Source organism: Phlebotomus argentipes, unplaced genomic scaffold (genome assembly GCF_947086385.1).
Source record: "Phlebotomus argentipes unplaced genomic scaffold, Phlebotomus argentipes genome assembly contig_5, whole genome shotgun sequence".
NCBI lineage: Eukaryota > Metazoa > Arthropoda > Insecta > Diptera > Psychodidae > Phlebotomus > Phlebotomus argentipes.
In genome coordinates, this window is record NW_026776165.1 from 8783585 (window position 1) to 8801578 (window position 17994).

Sequence of the window (17994 nt, forward strand, 5' to 3'; positions counted from 1 at the left end):
TCAAGTCTCAAGAAATCAATTCTTAAAGTAAGTTTAAATCTCGGTTCCAATTGTCTGAAGTTTTGACTATCTTTTTAGTCGTTCGAGCAATCCGAGTTGATGTTCAACACTTGAGCAATGAAAGGCCCCTTAGTTTTTTAAATCCCTTCCGCGAATTGGAGAACTTCGCTGAGATGGTTGGTAAGTGGTCATGTTCTCTGGCTGCGCCGAAGACGGCCGAAGTGGCGTGGAGAGTGTGTGCGAGTGTCACAGCGGCCGCGAGAGAGATGCGATGCGGCGGAGAGCGAGAGAGCGCTGGGAGCACAGGTTCGGATGTGTTGGGCGTTCGGCGGAGCACCATAAAGTAGTGAACCCGATTGGAGGGCAGACGCAAGACGCAGCCAGCTGCAAAATTCAGTCTTCTCAGTTCTTTTTGCTCTTGGTGAATTGATGTGATCTTTTTCTTCTCGTTTGTTTAATTCTAAAAGAATTGTGTGACATTAGGCTGATTTTATTATCAAAATACAGTGTTCTGTATTGTTTGTTGAAGTAAAATTTGTCAAATTGCCGAAGAAAGCGCAGCCCACGGAAGCACACAACACACACGGCAAATTGAGTGACTTGGAACAGTGAGATTCTCCATCGTCTTGGATGCATATGGCAGTCTATCGCAAGAAGACATCCCGGTGACCTCTCTCTCTCTCTCACTCTCTGGTGAATATTCCCACTTTGACTCATGTGTGCGCGATTCTGTGGCACAGAAAAAGTTGAAATCAATTTCTGAATGCCCGATGACTAAATCTTGTGTCCACACGAACACAAAGGCAGTGCAATCCCAGTGCATTGGCACACCATTCTCGCTCTCCCCCTCCGGAAGTGCAGCGAAAATGGAGGGCCATCCAGTGATTGCACGGTGTTGCTCGAGTTAAAGACGTGACGATGGGAGAATCGCCTGTTTTTTTTTTCTTCTTCTTCTGCTGCTGCGATCCGGAAGATGAACAGTATGGGTATTCTTATGCGTGAAACAGACCAAGGAATTACACTTTGAAATGAATTAACGCGCGCGAATATCTTGAATGCATTCAACAGAATCCAGCCTTTGTGGGATAAAGTGGAAGAGCATTTTGCTGTAGCGGAAATTCCGCTTCATCTTCTTTTGTGATTTTTGGCCATTGCGAACTTAAAGTAAACTCTCATTTCAAAAACACCACACAAGTGGTGGTCAGTGGAATGGGTCATGATAATGAAAGCCACTTTTTAGGCCTTTCTTCACGGACTTCTGTTCAATCTTGGTTTCATAGTCAATGTTGAAGAAGCGAAACTTCAGTTTGAAATTAATCCTCGATTATTGTGCTGAGTTATAGTGCTGAGTAGAAAATACTTTATTGTTGGGAAATGTTGTGCAAATTTAAATAAACATCTCAAAAACTCGTTAAAAATAATCTAAGCATCGTTTATACAATAAAACGTACATATTTTCTAAACGTAGATATTTTCTGCGCTGGAAAATCGAAGATTCTTTATAATTGGAAGCTAAAGGATGCGAATTATTGAGTTGAGTGGAGAAAAATCACTTGTCACATCCGTCACTTGACGATAATGTCTCGATTCTGACTCACAATGTAGTTGAGCCAACATTCTAATTCAATTAACGTCGTTGAAAAATGTGTTGGTAATTGGTTTGGGCACTTTAATTACTCGAAGTAGAAAGCTAAAAGTCATCAGTGTGCGGGTGTTGAATTTCTTCTCGAAATTCAGACCATTTGATTTCAATTTGCTGAATTTTCAGCAATTTTTCTCCTCAACACAAACGTGGCAAAACTATGTCTTCTTTCTCTCTCCAACCTTGGACAATTTTGGAGGAAATAAAAGAAATATATGTAAAGATTGCTCGATAGCAAGGTCAATGAAGCTTCATCAAAATGGCAATGATGAAAAACAGAGATTTGGAGTTCAGCGATGCAATCAGAAAAGGCAAATGTTGAGCAAACCCGTTATTCAAATGATGATTGTCTTAAGCAAATATTTTGCGTATAATCAAAATGAAGAAAAATGTACACAAAGCTCAATGGAGTGGTGAATGGAAATTTGAGGCAGAAATGTCTTTATATATCCTTGCCTTTCGGGACGAAATATGCTGAAGCGCGTTTCTTTTTATGAGCTGCCATAGCGATGGAATGTCTCGTGAAGACATGCATTATGCTTCATTGGATGTAACGAAATAATGTGAATACTGGTCTAAAATTAGAAAATAGACTCACAATCTGAGGGAAATATAGACTTCACTCTGAAGAGATCTTCTCACATTTTTGTCACATCAGAATTTTCTGCTCCTTTCAGATTGTCTGTGGTGCAAAGTAAGAAGTCTCAAGTGTCTTCTCCATCATTGAATGCGAGGATGATTGCGTCTCTCCCATGAGATTCCGCACCCGTGAATCCATATCTTCAGTTGCATTCTAATGATGGAATTGATTAGATTCTGTGCTATTTGGTGAGTGTGTGGATTCGTTCGTGATGATCCAGTGCAGTTTCTTTTCTCGGCATCTCACAGTGGAGGAGAGAAAAAAGTACTGACAATCAGTGTTTCGTATGAAAGAAGGCACGAGTATTTTAGCATTAAATGGCGAATTGCGCTATTTGGTTCCACATGAGATGATGCTGCTCTACTCCGCTGGACGGTTATAGAGCACCCGCGAGTGTTTTTCCAACATTAATTCATTTCTCTGTGTTATTATTATTATACCAGTATTATAATTTAAAGCATAAAAGCAAAGAAATAGTCGGTATTTCGAAGGTGTTTGTGCTCACTGGTTAGCAAAGTGAAATTATAAATATTTGAGTGCTTCGTGTGGTTAAAAAAGAGAGAAAGATGAATTTTTTTTATTAAAAGAAGATGTGAAATACTGTTAGTTCAACGTTACTGGAGGATAAAAAGTGCGGCGAAGGGAGAGAGAAGAAAGAAGAAGAAGAAAAAAAGAGTTTGTAAAGTGTCTGGTTAACACAAAAATCACTCAAGTGGATTCAACAATCGATAGAGAGAAAACGAATCGCACGGATTTTACACACATCATCAAGGATAATTAACTCTCATCTTTCTCTTTTGTCCACTGGATGTGATATTGACGGATTTTTTCCACCAAATTCTGCTCAAGGTAAGATTTTTTTTCTGTCACATTCACCTTTATCATTGATCCATTCGATTCATTGATGTAATGATGCGAAATTGAGGAAAAAACCATACTGTCTGTCGTCACTTTATGTAATTCTTTTTATGCAAGATGAAATTTTATGATTATTCTTTGTTCAGCTTCTTTGCAAAAGCACCGGAAAGGTCGCATTTCTGCAGTAGCGTAGTAAAACCGAGAATTAACAAAATTTTATGGAAAATAACATAAAAATACGTGTTTTAAAATAGAATTGAATCTTATTGCAACAACTAAAGATTCGTAAAATAAAGTCTTATGACATTCTGAAGGAATATTGTACGACATTCCTTCAGAAATCTGCAGATTTGCCTGAGATGGTGTCAGTATCATTTCCAAGAACAATTTATAAATAAATTAAATGTATACAAACATTTTTCAATGAAATCATTCTGGGAAATGTTTGATATTTGTGTCCTTTGACAATATGAGATTTTCGTATGAGATACCGATGGATTCTTAACAGAGAACTACTATTTTGAGTTATTGTGGTGCAAAACAACACTTATTATGGAAATATTATGTTAAATGATCGCTACTTCACTGCCTTTTATGCTGTCTTTAATTGACCTTTCGATTGCAAGGCATAATAAAATCAGTTGTAGTCGCTAATAAAATAAAATGAATCCATAATGCAGTTAATGTAAATATTACGGCTGATGCTTGGTATTCTTGTGAGATTCGGCGATAGGTCAATGTGTGGTGACTCTGTTAAATGTTTCTCTGCATCACAATTGAATTCGGAATATGACTTGCAAAATGGTAAAATGCAGCCAGCGAAAGAGAATTGACGTGTTGAAATTTTTGCAATTGCTCATTCAGTCATATAAATTGTATACACACGAGCATTAGTCACTATATAAGCATTTTGCATTTGGCTATATGTCCTACGAAGGTGTGTACGTGTAAGAAAATCATTGATGTATGATGAAAGAGAAAAATGATTTTGTGTTTCGCATTGTTGCCAATAAAGCGGAAAATTTTTTTTTTCTCTCTGGCTGAATTATAGCATTTATAACAAAAATTTATTTTGCCCGCGGAGTTCAACATCACACAATTCATGCATCACTTGATCATCCAAGGTTTCTTCTTGTACACATTTGGCGAAATGAAGAAAATTCTGCAATTTCTTCGAATTTCGCAGAGAAAACACAGCCGAATGCAATGGAATCTAAGTGAAGAGATCACATAAAGAACTAATTCAAGCATTGGACAATTTTACACCGGAAAAACAGAGTGACCGCAAACACTTTTTTCCCCGATCGATGTTCTCAACTCGGTGTGTGATGGAAGTTTAGTGTATAGAATTACAACAATTGCACTTTTGTGGCTCGAAAACTTCTTCTCAAATTGTACCCTTTTGCCATTGATGGTGTGAGTGAATGGTTGTTACACCGTGAAATTTGTGATGGTGTTGTTGATGATGGTGATCACAGACCGTAGAACCGGTTAATAATCTTTCCATCGTCATGACTCTCTGAACGCGAAAGATTCCAACACATGAACTAAAACGTGTGGCTCACGAATTTAATCTCATTTCACTATATATTCACTTTGCGCAAAGAACTTCCCCTGAAAATTTTGCGTCCTCAATTCAACATGAAATGTCCATGTTAATAGAGAGGATGCTTAAGTTCGTCGCCACGGGAGAAAGAAGAAGAAGTGAGATGCTAATTGTTGACTTGTATCAATAGAAAATGTGTGTATAGGAAACTCTTCACGCCTTGGCTTCAAAAGTCTCTTCTATAAATATGCACACAAGTCAGTGAGTTTTGACCTAAAATTTGAAAACGATCTAATCACTTATTCACAACTTCTTTTTTGCCCGAATTTTGTGAGTCAATATATAGTCAGCACTTGAAAGACGACACTTGAGCGCGCGGTGCAAATTGTCTTCGCAGCGTCTTCACCACGCGCTTTGTTTGCAAACTCATATGGTTGAATTCTGAAAGCGGTAAAAATCACATGTGAGAGACACACATATGAAATTGTAAATATAATTTGCTATATTCATAATTAAGATGGAAATCATCTCAGTATAAATTACAATAAACTCGCGGGAAGAGTGAATTTGGTGTGAAAAATTCTAGCTGTGCACATAATGTTATTCATAATATGCACGCGGCGAAATGGCTGAAATCATGGAAAGTAGTTTGAAGCTGGAAATTATATATGCAGGTATCACCAGAGACACACTATGTAAATTAGCTGACCAAGATACAATTGCATAACAATTTTCTTTGCACACACACACAGAGTCGCTCTGTCTGCATCTTTTTCACCACGTCGTGCATTAAGCACTACATGGTTTTGTGATTGGCTTTTTCTTCTGGACAAAACCCGCGTTCAGTGTCTGCATTTGTATGCACAATCATACCTGTTGGCTGTGTTGTACACAATTAACGTAGTCATAATAGGATAAATTTACGACTATCTTCCTTGTGACGTGCGCTCAATTTGTAGTGCAATATTTCGATATTGTTCTACAATCGAAGTGTTTGTATTAAAAATATCTCGAAATAACCTTGGCAAGGATTGGAGTTTTGCTGCGCAACATTTGGATTGCATGTTTATTGGAACAAACAGCATGTTCTTCTGTGATTCAGTGATGAAACAAGGGTGAGGGCGACGCGAGCATTTTGTACACGATGTTGTCTGAGGACAAGCCAAAAAAATAACTTTGAAATCACCATGAAAATCTGCATAGATTTATTGATTGTCTTTTAATATTTTACGGCATTTACCAAAAAATACTTTAAGATGTAGAAAGAATAAACGATATGATATAAATTGCATGAATCAATGATTCATAACTTCCATTTCAAGTCAAATAGAGGGAAGAAAAACAAATCTGACATTTGCAGGGCGTTATTTGAGTTTTAATTTATTCACGTCTGTAGAATGTGTCTCGTGAAATGACGTTGATGACTTTAATGAGTTAGAATTGAGAATTAAATATTATGAATTCGTATCATTTCTTGTCTGTGCTGCGGAAGCTAAGATTTGATTAATTTACATAATGGCTAGACTTGATTAGTGAAAATCGAGCGTGTTCTTTGAACGCGTCATTTACGTAGCGAAATGAAATTTCAATGACAGTTTTTTTTTATGGCTTTGCTTTGGCTGCATTTTGAAGAATTCCCTCTCATGTATTTATGTATTTCCCGAAATGATTCATTCTGATTCACCCAAGTCGCTCCAATACGCAATGATATCTTCGCAATGCGTTGTATGCCTAATTCATGTGAATTTGTGGAGTAGAACGAGTGTGTTGTGATCAATTCCCTTTTTCTCTCAGTCACTTGAACAACAAAGCATTAATATGTGATAATGTAATGTTTTTGGGTGAGTTCTTTTTGGGCCAGGCAAGGCTGTTGAAAGCAAGTTTGAAGAGACAGTAAAACGAAAGAAAAATGCCAGCGCAGACACGAATTATGATATGATGATATTATGTGTCACTATTTGTGCGCACTGCTTGACATGTGTTATTTCACTGTGCTCATCCGGAAAATCGCTCCAATTTTCATCCGCATCCCTTTCTTTGGTTATTGATCCATCCCATGTGATGACCTTGATTCGCTCTCTGCGCCTCGCTCTCGCCCTGCGAGTGTGTGTGCGAGAGATTGGGGGACTCGCACGAGAGGGTGGCTGAACTGGCGACGGTCCGGAGGCTGTGACGTCGCCGCAATGCCCCAGAGATGCTCCATATTTAATTGCATTCACGTGTTGGGGCGTTTTTCACGGGGAAGCAAACATCTTCTGCACTTGATTAACTCTTTACTACTAATTCTTCCTCTTTTTCCAATCCTGTCTTTATGATTTATGAGAAGATTGAGGACGAAATACAAAATTTAGGTCAAATATGATCCACAAATTTTCCACCGTTTCTTATTTACTTTCTTGACTTTCTTGCTCAATTTCTTGCAATCGTGAAATGGTTAATATGCAGTAAAACACACATTTTCCGCACTAACCTTCACTGACTTCGAAATTTGCGCAAACAAGACGATTAAAGACACATTATGTAGGTGGTAAGTTGAATTAGACTATGGCAATTTTCTCATTATGACTGATTATTGTCTTTTCGTGTGTGTGTAAGTTAAGCAATTCACGCTATTAAGGAAAGCGATTATGCAATATTGACATTGTTTATAAAATTCCTTTGTCTATCTCTCAATCTGCACAACACAAATTAGGATGAACATTACACATTATATATGATTTATCTTTTCAATGCGAATGAATGTCGTGGAGAAAAAGTATGGGAGACATTTTATTCAGACACAAGTTTTCTTCTTATGTGATCATTGAGAAATATGCTTAATTCCCTCATTTTTCCTGCATTTACACTGCAATTGGCACTTGAAAAATTCACACAGCGTAGCAAAGTACACTTTTCAGTAATCATACAATTACTGCATTCACTTTTTGCCGGTATGTTTTTACCGTTTTGCACATTAGAATTAAGAGAATTGCTGGCGCATTATGTTTTTTACATATATGCGAGAAAAACCATCGCATCTTCCCTTACAGCGCAAAACCATAGAAACCATAATTCATTAATACCTGCCCTTTTACCAATGAATAACACTGGTTAATTTCCGGTGTAAACTTTTATGCTGTGGCTGTGAAAGAACCATTTTCAGTGTCGTGTTCTTCTTTCATGCAAATGCCTATTTGGTTGACAAGTTTGAGGGAAGGCGCAGAATGAATAACGTTGTTAGATAAGTCTCTATAGAAACAACTCATCGTGGTATTGAAATTTCCACAATAGTTACTCAAGGTTTCGTACCTTGTATGCCTTTTATGTGGAGTTCACACTAGAAATTTTAATTGAATTACTCATTTTCTTGTCACACATGCTTGAAGTTATGCCATATATTGAATGTGCGGGGTGGAAAATATTTGCCCTTATACGAGATCTCTTCTATATTTAGAAATTGCAAAACGATGCAAAGAAAGCAAGTGTTTCGTCATTGCCGAAGGCTTCAGGAGTAAATCAATTGTGAGATTGTGTTTTATTGCAATGATTAGTATCAATTAGTAGCAATTCAGAATGATTGTTACATTAATTCAGTGCATAATATGATTGTCAGTTGAGGTCTTGCCAACGGACAACATTTCCATGCATCGACAATTTCGCTCTTGTTAAACCTTCGTCAATGACTTATTCAATCATTTGGAGAAATGAATTTATCAATCGATTAATGATGGGTTTTATTTGATTTGCAGATGTCAACTGGATTAATGTCTTGCGTGCGTGAAAATTCACCTCCTTTGGAAGGTGTTTCAATTCAGCAGGACGATGGAGACGGAGGATTTTCACATTCACCCGAGCCGCCAGGTAATTGATTTACAAAGGAATTCTGTTTGTTGAAATATTGCAAAACATCAGACTTTAATTGTTAAATAACTATTTAACAAACATTCTTATCACAATGGAAGAAAAGTGACGGGAAATCGTTCTCGTGCTGGAGGATGTCAAGTCAGATAGCGAGCGAATTGTTCCACGATAAGACAAAAAGCACTAAGCAGTGTAGATATGTGGATGAGTCATAAATATTTGGATTGTATGCATTTAAATGCCTGAACTATTCATATTCCAATTAATTTTCTTGCCTCAGCGTTTGTTTTGTGCACATAGTCAAGATTCCGCGCCTGACAGCGCGCCGTCTAGTAGATGATAGGTGAAGTAGACAAGAGTGAAATTGCCGGATTTTATGTACACACAGCAGCAAAAGCCCAAGAGTTGTTCGCCCAAGAAAGCATGTGCTTCTCATGGAGAATGCGAAACAATCTAAGCATTACTAAATAAGGAAATTTTTCTAAAGAGCGACAAGTCAACCATGGTCGATGAACTCTCCTCCCTCTCGCCCAATAGCTGCATTCAAAGTGTTGATGTTGTTGATTTTCCTCTTCTTTTCAAATGGACTTTTACTTTTTGCAACACAAAAGTGTGTATGTGTGTTTGTGAATTAAATGGTCAAATTGGCCTCATTTTCTTGCTGGAATTACTTCTTGATGAATTTTCGTAAGAAAAATAGAACAAATTATCTAATCGATTGTCATGCAATCGCGAAACACTTCAAATATTTTTCACAGAAAAAAAGCTACAATGGGAAAAAATCGCGATGAAGTGTGTTAAGAATGGAGTGCCTAAAATTGTCTTTGGACTGTTCATTGTGCCTGATAAGGTTGTCAAAAGAGTTTGGAGATTAAATTCAGGAAGCAATACAGCTTTTCTGCTTTAGGTTTTAGTAATATTGTCAGAACATTTATTGCAATTTACACAAACACTTGTCCTATTCTGCATAGATAACATATCAAATAAGCTTTTCATGACCATCAATTACGCTTGTCTATCAGTGTTTTGACACACATTGCCAATAAATTGCCACAGCTATTGTGATTGATATAAATGATTAATCAGTGGATTAAGACAATTGACCCTTATTGCATCTCAGGGCGTATTTTAAAGCCACAATTTGCAATAAAGTCTTCAAAATGCCACAATAGCATATTGCAATACAATTCAGAGCTTTTTTTTTATCGTTGGCCATATTATGAATCCTCGTCTCGTGAGTCTTATCAGCCTTTCTGGACTTGTTTCTGATATCAGACTTTAACTTCTTTCGACGACGCCAAGTGTCGTAGTTGATTTTTGGCACTTGAAGTGTGAAGTCTTCTTTTGGGGTGCGACAATTGCTTACTGATAAAGTTGTGACTCTTGCAGAAACACACAAACGACGGCGATTCCATCCGCTGAGGAATCTTCGGCGCATCTTCAGGAGACGAACGGTGCCTCGAGGGGACTTTGTGGGTCACGGCGGTGACAATTGTAGCAGCATCCCGAGCGGTGGAACAAGTCAGATGGTGAATTCGTCTGACTCCAGTTCGCCACCCTCAATAGTCGATGTCACGGCGTCGGGATCGGTGACGTCTGGTGGCTACACGACGACCATCTACTTGACCAAGGAAAGACTGGAAGGGAATCTGGACATGCGGAGTGGCCGGATTGCCAAGATGAAGGAGGCTCAGGACGAATTGGATCGTGATATCACGGACTACCAGAGGAGTTTCAGCGAAGGACTACTCGTGGACAGGTGAGATTGCTGTTGATTGCTGAGATGCTTGGGTAGAAATTCGTTATGCAGCTTGTTGATGCACAAATGCAATGCCATAACACTGCACAAGCTCACCATTAAGTCCTCTTGGGAGTAAACAGAGCGATAAATTTCTGAGATATCAAATTTCTAGCAATATTATTACATTTCAACGCCAAGAATGACTGAAATTTGACTTATTTTCAGTGCACTGTGAGAAAATATTATTTAGTTTGAGTATATTTCTCAATTTGAGGGACTTTTTGTCATAATTCGTGTATAATTTTGAATATTGCCTCACTTTTCGCTAAATTTTTGCTTGAAGATTATTACTTTTCATTCATTTCTCTCAGTGTTTGAACCAATTTGTATGATTCTATGCGGAGAGATATAAATTTTTCATTCGATGCACATTTGTATGTGCGTTTTTTCAAACACATTTTGACTTTTAAATAACTTGATGTTCAAACTTGGCGTAATTTATGCAGTGTTTTGTTTGCATATAATTTTAACCACTGCTGTTGGCAGTGATCAATAATTTCATTGCATATTGATTAAACAACAACACGGAAATTGTCATGACAACAGAACATAGCACAACATAAGAGTGTTGCACAGTTTTGCCCAGGAAAAAGGAATTCATTTAAAATATTGACACACGAATAGTGCTGGCCAATTGCAGATTGCTACACATATTTCTCTTGTGCATCTTTTCAGTGGTTACAATCGAGACGCTTTATCACAGTCGCATGATAGTGTTTTCTCAGAATCAGCAACAGCCAGTAGTTTATCAATTGTTCTGAAGGTAAGAAAGTCTGTTATTCTAATTTGGTGGTTTTAGTGTCTGGCTAAAGTTACTCAATCAAAATTGCCTCAGAGAAAAATGTGGTTTTGTAAGGAATTATAATGAAATATTGGGATAGTGAAAGTGAAATTCTTTGTAGTCAATTTTGGTATCACGGATGAGTTAATTCTAAAGTATGTCAAATGGAAATCAAATGCAAATTTAATGCACAAAAAGTAGGAAAATAAACCTTCTGGCGAAAAGTATTGGTTGAATGGTAAAAATTGGAATCTCGTGAATGTGTAAATTGGGATTAAATTCGTTGGAATTTGTATAGTTTTTTCTGTGTTGTTTGCGGCATTATTGCAATGTCAGATGTGTAATCTTATCATTGCTACTTTTCTCTTCCTATTGTGGGTAAATAGGATTGTATATAATATGCATATCAGTGTAATTAATTAATAAGACAACTGATAAAATTCCCTATCAGCATTATCACTCAAGTGGGCATCAGTTATAAGTGTTATTGCACCATTTAACGACTGTTTTTCCATTTTCTGTCCTTGTCTAAAAATACACCCACAATAAAATTAATTGAATTGGTTTTGTCAGATCAATTTTGCCCGAGTTTTGCACAAAATCAGCAATGAAATCGAATTACTTATTTGAGGAGGAATACAATTTATACACGTACTAAATGCGAATTCACATTATGTAAATTTGCCGTGCTTTTTGAATTATTGCGTAAGTGAACTTTTTGTACCTTCCATCGACGATTTCCTATTACAATTTTAATTGTAATACATACTCTTGAATCTTATTGGTGTAAATAATATTCATACAAATACATATACTTCTTTTCCTTTGCGCGATCTCGCTCGGAATTCGACGGCGAGTTATATTCTCCGTTCGCTCTTCTGAATGGAAGCAATTATGAGCTTTCTGGTCATGCACACCTACTGTGACTGTTAAATTCTTATCACAATAACTCCCAGAGCAATTTTATAACTGCCAATTTGTAAGAATTATGGCATTTTGACCACCACTTTTTACCGACATCTTTATCTTTCATGTCCTGGGATTGATTTGGTTCAAACTCCAATTTGTTTTCCTTGAGTGCAAAAAACCTAATAAATTTATTAATTATCACTTCTTACGTAGAATTAGAATCTACAATCTGAATAAAGTTGCTTTTAGAGCATCGCATTTGCATTTGAACAGTCTGCGAAAGCTCTCGGCTTTTGTAGCGCGACTCTTTCAATTTCAGAGTGTACGAAAGAGTTCCCATTATGGTGAATTTGTGGCGTTGTTTCTTTATGCCCTCCTCCCTCCAATTAGACTCTTCGTTCCACTTTGCAACACTCTGCCGCGCTGCAGTCCGCATTTTCCAATTGTATTTCTGGTAGTTTTGCTGCTTGCAAGGATGAACGCAGTTCGCCCATTTGCAGTGCATTTCATTGAGGTGTTTTGCATTTACCAAAATCCCTGCAGCAGAGTGATTAGTAAAATGTGAGTTGGTGGGAAAAAAAAGCTCTCCTCTTTGTGTTGTACATAATCTTGCATTCTCTGTGCTCACACAATTGTTGGTATGCTTTTATATGTAGGTTCACGAGAGTCTCAAGGTTCCCCTTCCACCTCAAAGATAGTTGGCTTCGTCGCGCACTTTGAAGAAAATGTCAGGTCGGGAAACGGCATTTTGCATCATTCTCTGCAGACGAGCCGCGTCTGGCCGCCATTCCTCATCGTCTCTTGAAAAACGCGTTTGCTCTCATAATTCCGACTTGCGATTTTTTTCACCAGTTTACATTTCCTCAATAGTTTGAGTGCCGCGCGCGCAGTTTTCCATTGTGGGCAATTTATTGTGTTTGGTGTTCATCGTGAATTAGAGGTAGAGAATATCAGTGAAATTATACGCAGTTTTATTATGGATTCACAACACACAAATTGGGGGAATTGAAAGAAAAAGGAAATAGTGACACGAAAAGAGAAGATATCGAGAGTAGTGTGTTTGAGGTTGATCTTTGTGGGTTTTTGTGAAAGAGCGATGAAATTGTGCTGAAAAATGGAATTGAATGGAAGAAGATCTGGTGGCAAAAGAAAGACCACAAACTAACGGAATAAATTAAATCTTAACACGTTTTTTTTTCCTCTCGTCTATACTTCTTAAACTGAATATAGTGAAGGAGTGATGAAGAGAGAAATGAGTGAGAGAAATTTGCTTTGTAACACACTCATCGCGGCGGTGTAAAGAAAGAAAAGAGCACTATTGTGATTCGGAATCTGGTGTGATATCGTCTGTTCTTGTGATTTTCACAGAGAGAGAGAGAAACATGATCACAATTGTTAGATCTGTTGGATGTGGAGAATTATATCCACGCAATTTAATAGTTAATTCAGAATCCACCTTTTTTATGTGGCACTGGAAAAAAAAACTCCACTCTTTGATGTGGGTGAAAAGTCACTCTATGTAGGTGGGTTTGTAACGACGATGGCATCATTTGTGTTGCAATATGGTGAATTGCTGGCAAATCAGTGAAGACTATTGCGCGAAGGAGTACTTGAAGAAAAAACCCCAAAGTATTGCATCTTGGGGCATTCCTTGACTGAAAGAAATGTAATTGAACTCTCATCAAATTGTTTAATGTGACGCGTAGAATTTTTGAAGTGTGGAAGAAAAGAAATGCCTTGAACAAAGGTGACAATTTCCGGAAATGAGTTTGTAGATAAAATACTGAAAATAGAAATTGTCGATCAGTTGGAACGATTGCCTTTTCTCTCTCTCTCTCTCTCGCCATGCGATTTTCTGTGCGTAGAAAATTGAGGCATTATTGGATGGTGTAATGTTTGCCATGTTGGATCGTGCATTGTGTTTCGGATGACAATTGTGACTTCCACACTAATTGATATGTACCGCAATTGGTGGTTTACCCTTTCCTATTGTAAGATAAGATTTCCTTTAAACTGGTAGTACAAAACAAAGAGAGGCTCTAATCTGTGCCTTAATCTATGCAACATTATGGGGTACAAAAGCAAATTATATGGTGGAATAATATTAACGCGCGCTTCTGTGGTGCAAATTTAATTAAAGCATGACTTAAATTACAATAATAAACTCACTTTTGTTGGGCAATTTTGCTCATTTGTACAGCAAAACACTTATTTTATTGGTCTATTCTCACTTTTGGGGTGTACTTGAAAAATTAGGTGATTTCAAAATGTTAATTTATTAATGATTGCTAATTCAGAGACTTTATGAATGCATAAACCAGCTGAAATTTGCATAGGTGAGCGCAAAGTTGTTTTGGACTCAATGCCAATGGTGAAGACATAGTTTGCAAATATGTTTATGTCAAAAATTAGTTTTTTAATTGCCAAAGTGAACTGAATTGATTGCAATGCTGGATGTTTTCGCCTCAATTCACCTGTTAATTTCTTTCCCTTTCAGGCTGAACTCGTGGATGTCTTGCGAAAGAGGAGAATTCGCCCAGATGCATCTGACGAGGACTTAGGCTTGCCGCACAGTCCAACAACGCCACAGCGGAAGGACTATCCGTTGAACCACAGCGAAGGATCGCTGAGCCTGCTGAGCATGGTGAGCTCGGACATGGAGCCAGAGCCGTACGCCATCCTGAGTGGCAGCAGTGCGACTGCAAAGCGATCTCTGGACATCTTTCAAGTCTCTGAAGAGCATGGTAAGTGAAGAGTTTTCCACTATCAGTTTGCCACTCTAACCCAGGGAATTGTGTCACTTCAGACTTGAATTTGAGCATTGGATCGAAGCTGAGTCACTCGGCGGCGCGTCATAAGATGGCAGTGCGGCCGAACAAGAAGAAGGGCCCGAGTCGGCATCGCAAGACGATTGAGATGAAGGCGGCCGTGTTGCCGGTGACGCCGGAGCTGAACGAGGACGCGGCCAAGACGGCCTCGCGCGAGGCGCTGGACAAGAAAGTGCGCTCGAAGTCGCTGCCGCCGGGCGTTAATTCGAAGATGATGGAGCAGCAATCATCCAATTGTCTGCAGTCGTCCGGGAACATGTTCACCAGCTCCACTGAGTCATCATCGTCCACGATATATGTGAATCCGCAGTTGTCGAAGAGCTATGCATTTGAGAAGGAGACCTTGGAGAGTGTGTCGTCTGAGGAGCGGCAAGAGGAGATGAAGAAATTGAGTAATGGCAGTATGGAGAATGTGGGCGAGAGAGTGAAGATGCGACAGCCGAGAACAGGAGCGGCGTCGAGGCAGCGCATTCAGCCGAAGGACTTGTCATTCTCTCCAGAAGTGAGCAGGAGTACGAAGATATGCATTGGCGATGGCGCCGAGATGCCCAAAGTGTGTGATTATCTGCCGCGATCCGAACCAAAGATCAGCTCCACTGAGAAGCTCTTCGCCAAGTCTCTCAGTCAGGGAATTTCGGTGAAGTGCCGGGACACCGTGACGCCGATCAGGGGCAATGATGAGGATCCTGACGCCATGGCGCCGCCGCCGAAGGTGGTGTGGCCGGACAGCTGCAAGAGTGACGGCATGGCGAAGACTGTGGACGTGAGGAAGTCACCGAGGCGGAAGAGTGTTGAGAAATCCAAGAGTTTCCGCTTCTATTCGGAAAATGATCCTGACAAGTTGTCTCAAAGTCATCTGCCGAGCTTACCGGATCTCTCCTTGACGGCCTTCGACGATAAGACATCGTTGGGCACACGAAGGAACTCTCTAAAGTACACGCCGAGCATGAAATTTGAGATAAATGACAACAATTTGGTGAAGCCCAAAGAGGAGTTGCATCATTTTGAGGGCAATTCGTGTGGCAAGAACATCATCTTGACGCCCAATAAAATGGGAAATGCCACGAATATTTCGCAAATTGAGGAGAACATTGACAAACTGGTGAAAAGCACGTTCGTCACGGTATTGAAGAAGTCACCGAACAACTGCACTGAAGTGGTCGAGGCCAAAATTCGACACACTTCAGTCAGGGATGCTTCAGATGATGTCGAGAGCGTGGATGCGGTGAAGAATCGCCGCTCTGCGGCATTTGTGACTGAGGATGACCCGAAAGTTCCTGAATTTATGAAAATCCAACTCAATCGTGTGGACTCGACGCGTCCTAAGAGTCATGTAGTGCTCTCGAAGAACGTCAAGGAGGACTCAACCAGACGGCACAGCACTGAGATTCTGGACACCACTAAAGTCCCGGTGGCGACAGCGGAGGAGAAGAAATCCCCGGTGAAAGTGTCTCCGATTGTCTCTCCCACCAAGACTGCGCCCAAGAGGGGCTTCCCTGAGTCTGAGCCTGTGATTGCGCGGACGACAGAGGCGCTGAATGAGGTGAAGACGCTGATAGCAGAGAGGAGACTTTCTGTGTCCGACGAGAAGGCGAAGATCGAGAGGCGGCTGTCCGTGAGTGATGATAGTAAGAATGAGAGGAACACCAGGAAGTCTTCTGAGGATTCTGGCACCATTTGCAGTACTCGCAAGGCGTCGTCAGATGATGAGAACATTGTCGTGCTGCGCAAGAAGTCATCTTCGAGCTCCACGAAGGAAGACAATACGCCAGAATTGATGAAAGTGTTCGCGAGGCGATCACTGAAGCTGAAGGACACGGATGAGATGCAATTGTACGATCAGTTGGAGAAGGGAAGCATCGGGAAGACGCCCAAGTCGGCCAATGTGGACAGTGATAAGGAGAATCAGTCGTCGAGTGAGGAGAAATTGGATCGTTTGGCCAAGGTTGAGCCACAAATTGTGGCAGTGACGAATGGCAATTACACAAAACCACCGTCAGGACGCGAGAAGAGTGGGTCTATTGAGGAGAAAGCTACATCGCCGAAGAAGTGTGCAGAGTCTTGTGATAATTATCGCAAGAGTAGCCTAATAACGCCCAAGCCATTTGCCACAAACAGTCCAAATCGCTTCTCCGGCACTGCTCTCAATTATCGCTCGACGCCAACGACTTTTCACGACATCCGGAAGAGTTTGGGTGTCGCGATGACCACACTTGAGGCGACAAGTCAAGCCAATCAGGCGAACATCAACAACAACAACAACAACAGTATCAGCAATGGTGTGTGCAATAACAACAATCCAACAACCAATGGAAGACACACAATCGCCGCTCCGCAGAGCGTCACGACGGACGAGAACACCGACGCCAGCGAGGAGGACATTTGTGAGTTTAAGGGCATCCTTCAGAGGCGCGCCGAATGGGAGAAACGCGCCAAAGATGCTTGCAAGTAGATTAAGCACTATTTTGTAAACTTCAATTGCTCATCACTAGAAAATTAAATTCTTTAATGACTTTATTCGGTGTTAATTGTTGTCTATAGAGAACAAAGAAAAATCAAATCGTAGAGAAAATATTGTTGACCAGAATTGCTGAGAGCTTGCATATATTTTAGAGAAAAATTGCTTCTATATATTTACTTGAATGTTGACATCACAAAAAAGCGTGTTTAGGTGTTAAAGGAAGTGGAGACAGTAGCGATATCATAACATAACTTCTATGTGATAATTTAAAAATTGAATATTATAGAATATTCTGACATCTTTTGAAATGTATATAGTAAATATTTTACTAAAACGTCATTAGTTATTGCAGATGGAGAAATTGTAAGAAAGAGTGTAACATTAAAATACTGAAAAACTCATAAAATGTTAATAAAAGTATATAATATTCTTAATAAACAAGGAACAACATCAAATATGCTTTATTCAATATGGCTGTACTATAGAGACAAACATCAGCAAAAATACAATATCAAGGTGGAGATATTAAAAAATTTCAACAATTGGAAGTTTAAGTTTGTTGCTTCTAAAAAATCTAATCATAGTATTTTTATTTAATATTTCTCAATGACATTTTCCCCTCCTAGGAAATCAATTCATCTTGATTGCATCTCAGAGTCACTTATAGTGGTAAAATGCGCACACAAAT

At 39.3% G+C, this 17994-nt stretch overlaps 1 protein-coding gene across 2 annotated transcripts; it reads left to right on the plus strand.

Annotated features, from left to right (window-relative positions):
* The first annotated feature begins 37 nt into the window (after nt 1–37).
* Nucleotides 38–17761, plus strand: LOC132256312 (uncharacterized). 2 transcript variants are annotated; one of them, XM_059752652.1, is made up of 7 exons: nt 38–693; nt 2320–3131; nt 8415–8526; nt 9916–10285; nt 11003–11090; nt 14515–14761; nt 14824–17761. In XM_059752652.1, exons 3-7 carry the CDS (start codon nt 8415–8417, stop codon nt 17295–17297), a joined length of 3291 nt encoding a protein of 1096 aa, XP_059608635.1. In that variant the 5' UTR covers nt 38–693; nt 2320–3131; the 3' UTR covers nt 17298–17761. The 2 variants fall into 2 exon arrangements, with proteins under 2 accessions (XP_059608635.1, XP_059608636.1); XM_059752653.1 differs by lacking the exon at nt 38–693 and having other exon boundaries at nt 1833–3131.
* The last annotated feature ends 233 nt before the right edge of the window (nt 17762–17994 follow it).

Bases quoted from the DNA above. Each gene is read 5' to 3' on its own strand.
- LOC132256312 (XM_059752652.1), top strand. From the start codon at position 8,415: ATGTCAACTGGATTAATGTCTTGCGTGCGTGAAAATTCACCTCCTTTG. The intron at 8,527-9,915 runs GTAATTGATTTA...TGACTCTTGCAG, and splicing joins ACATTCACCCGAGCCGCCAG to AAACACACAAACGACGGCGA. The intron at 14,762-14,823 runs GTAAGTGAAGAG...GTGTCACTTCAG, and splicing joins TCAAGTCTCTGAAGAGCATG to ACTTGAATTTGAGCATTGGA.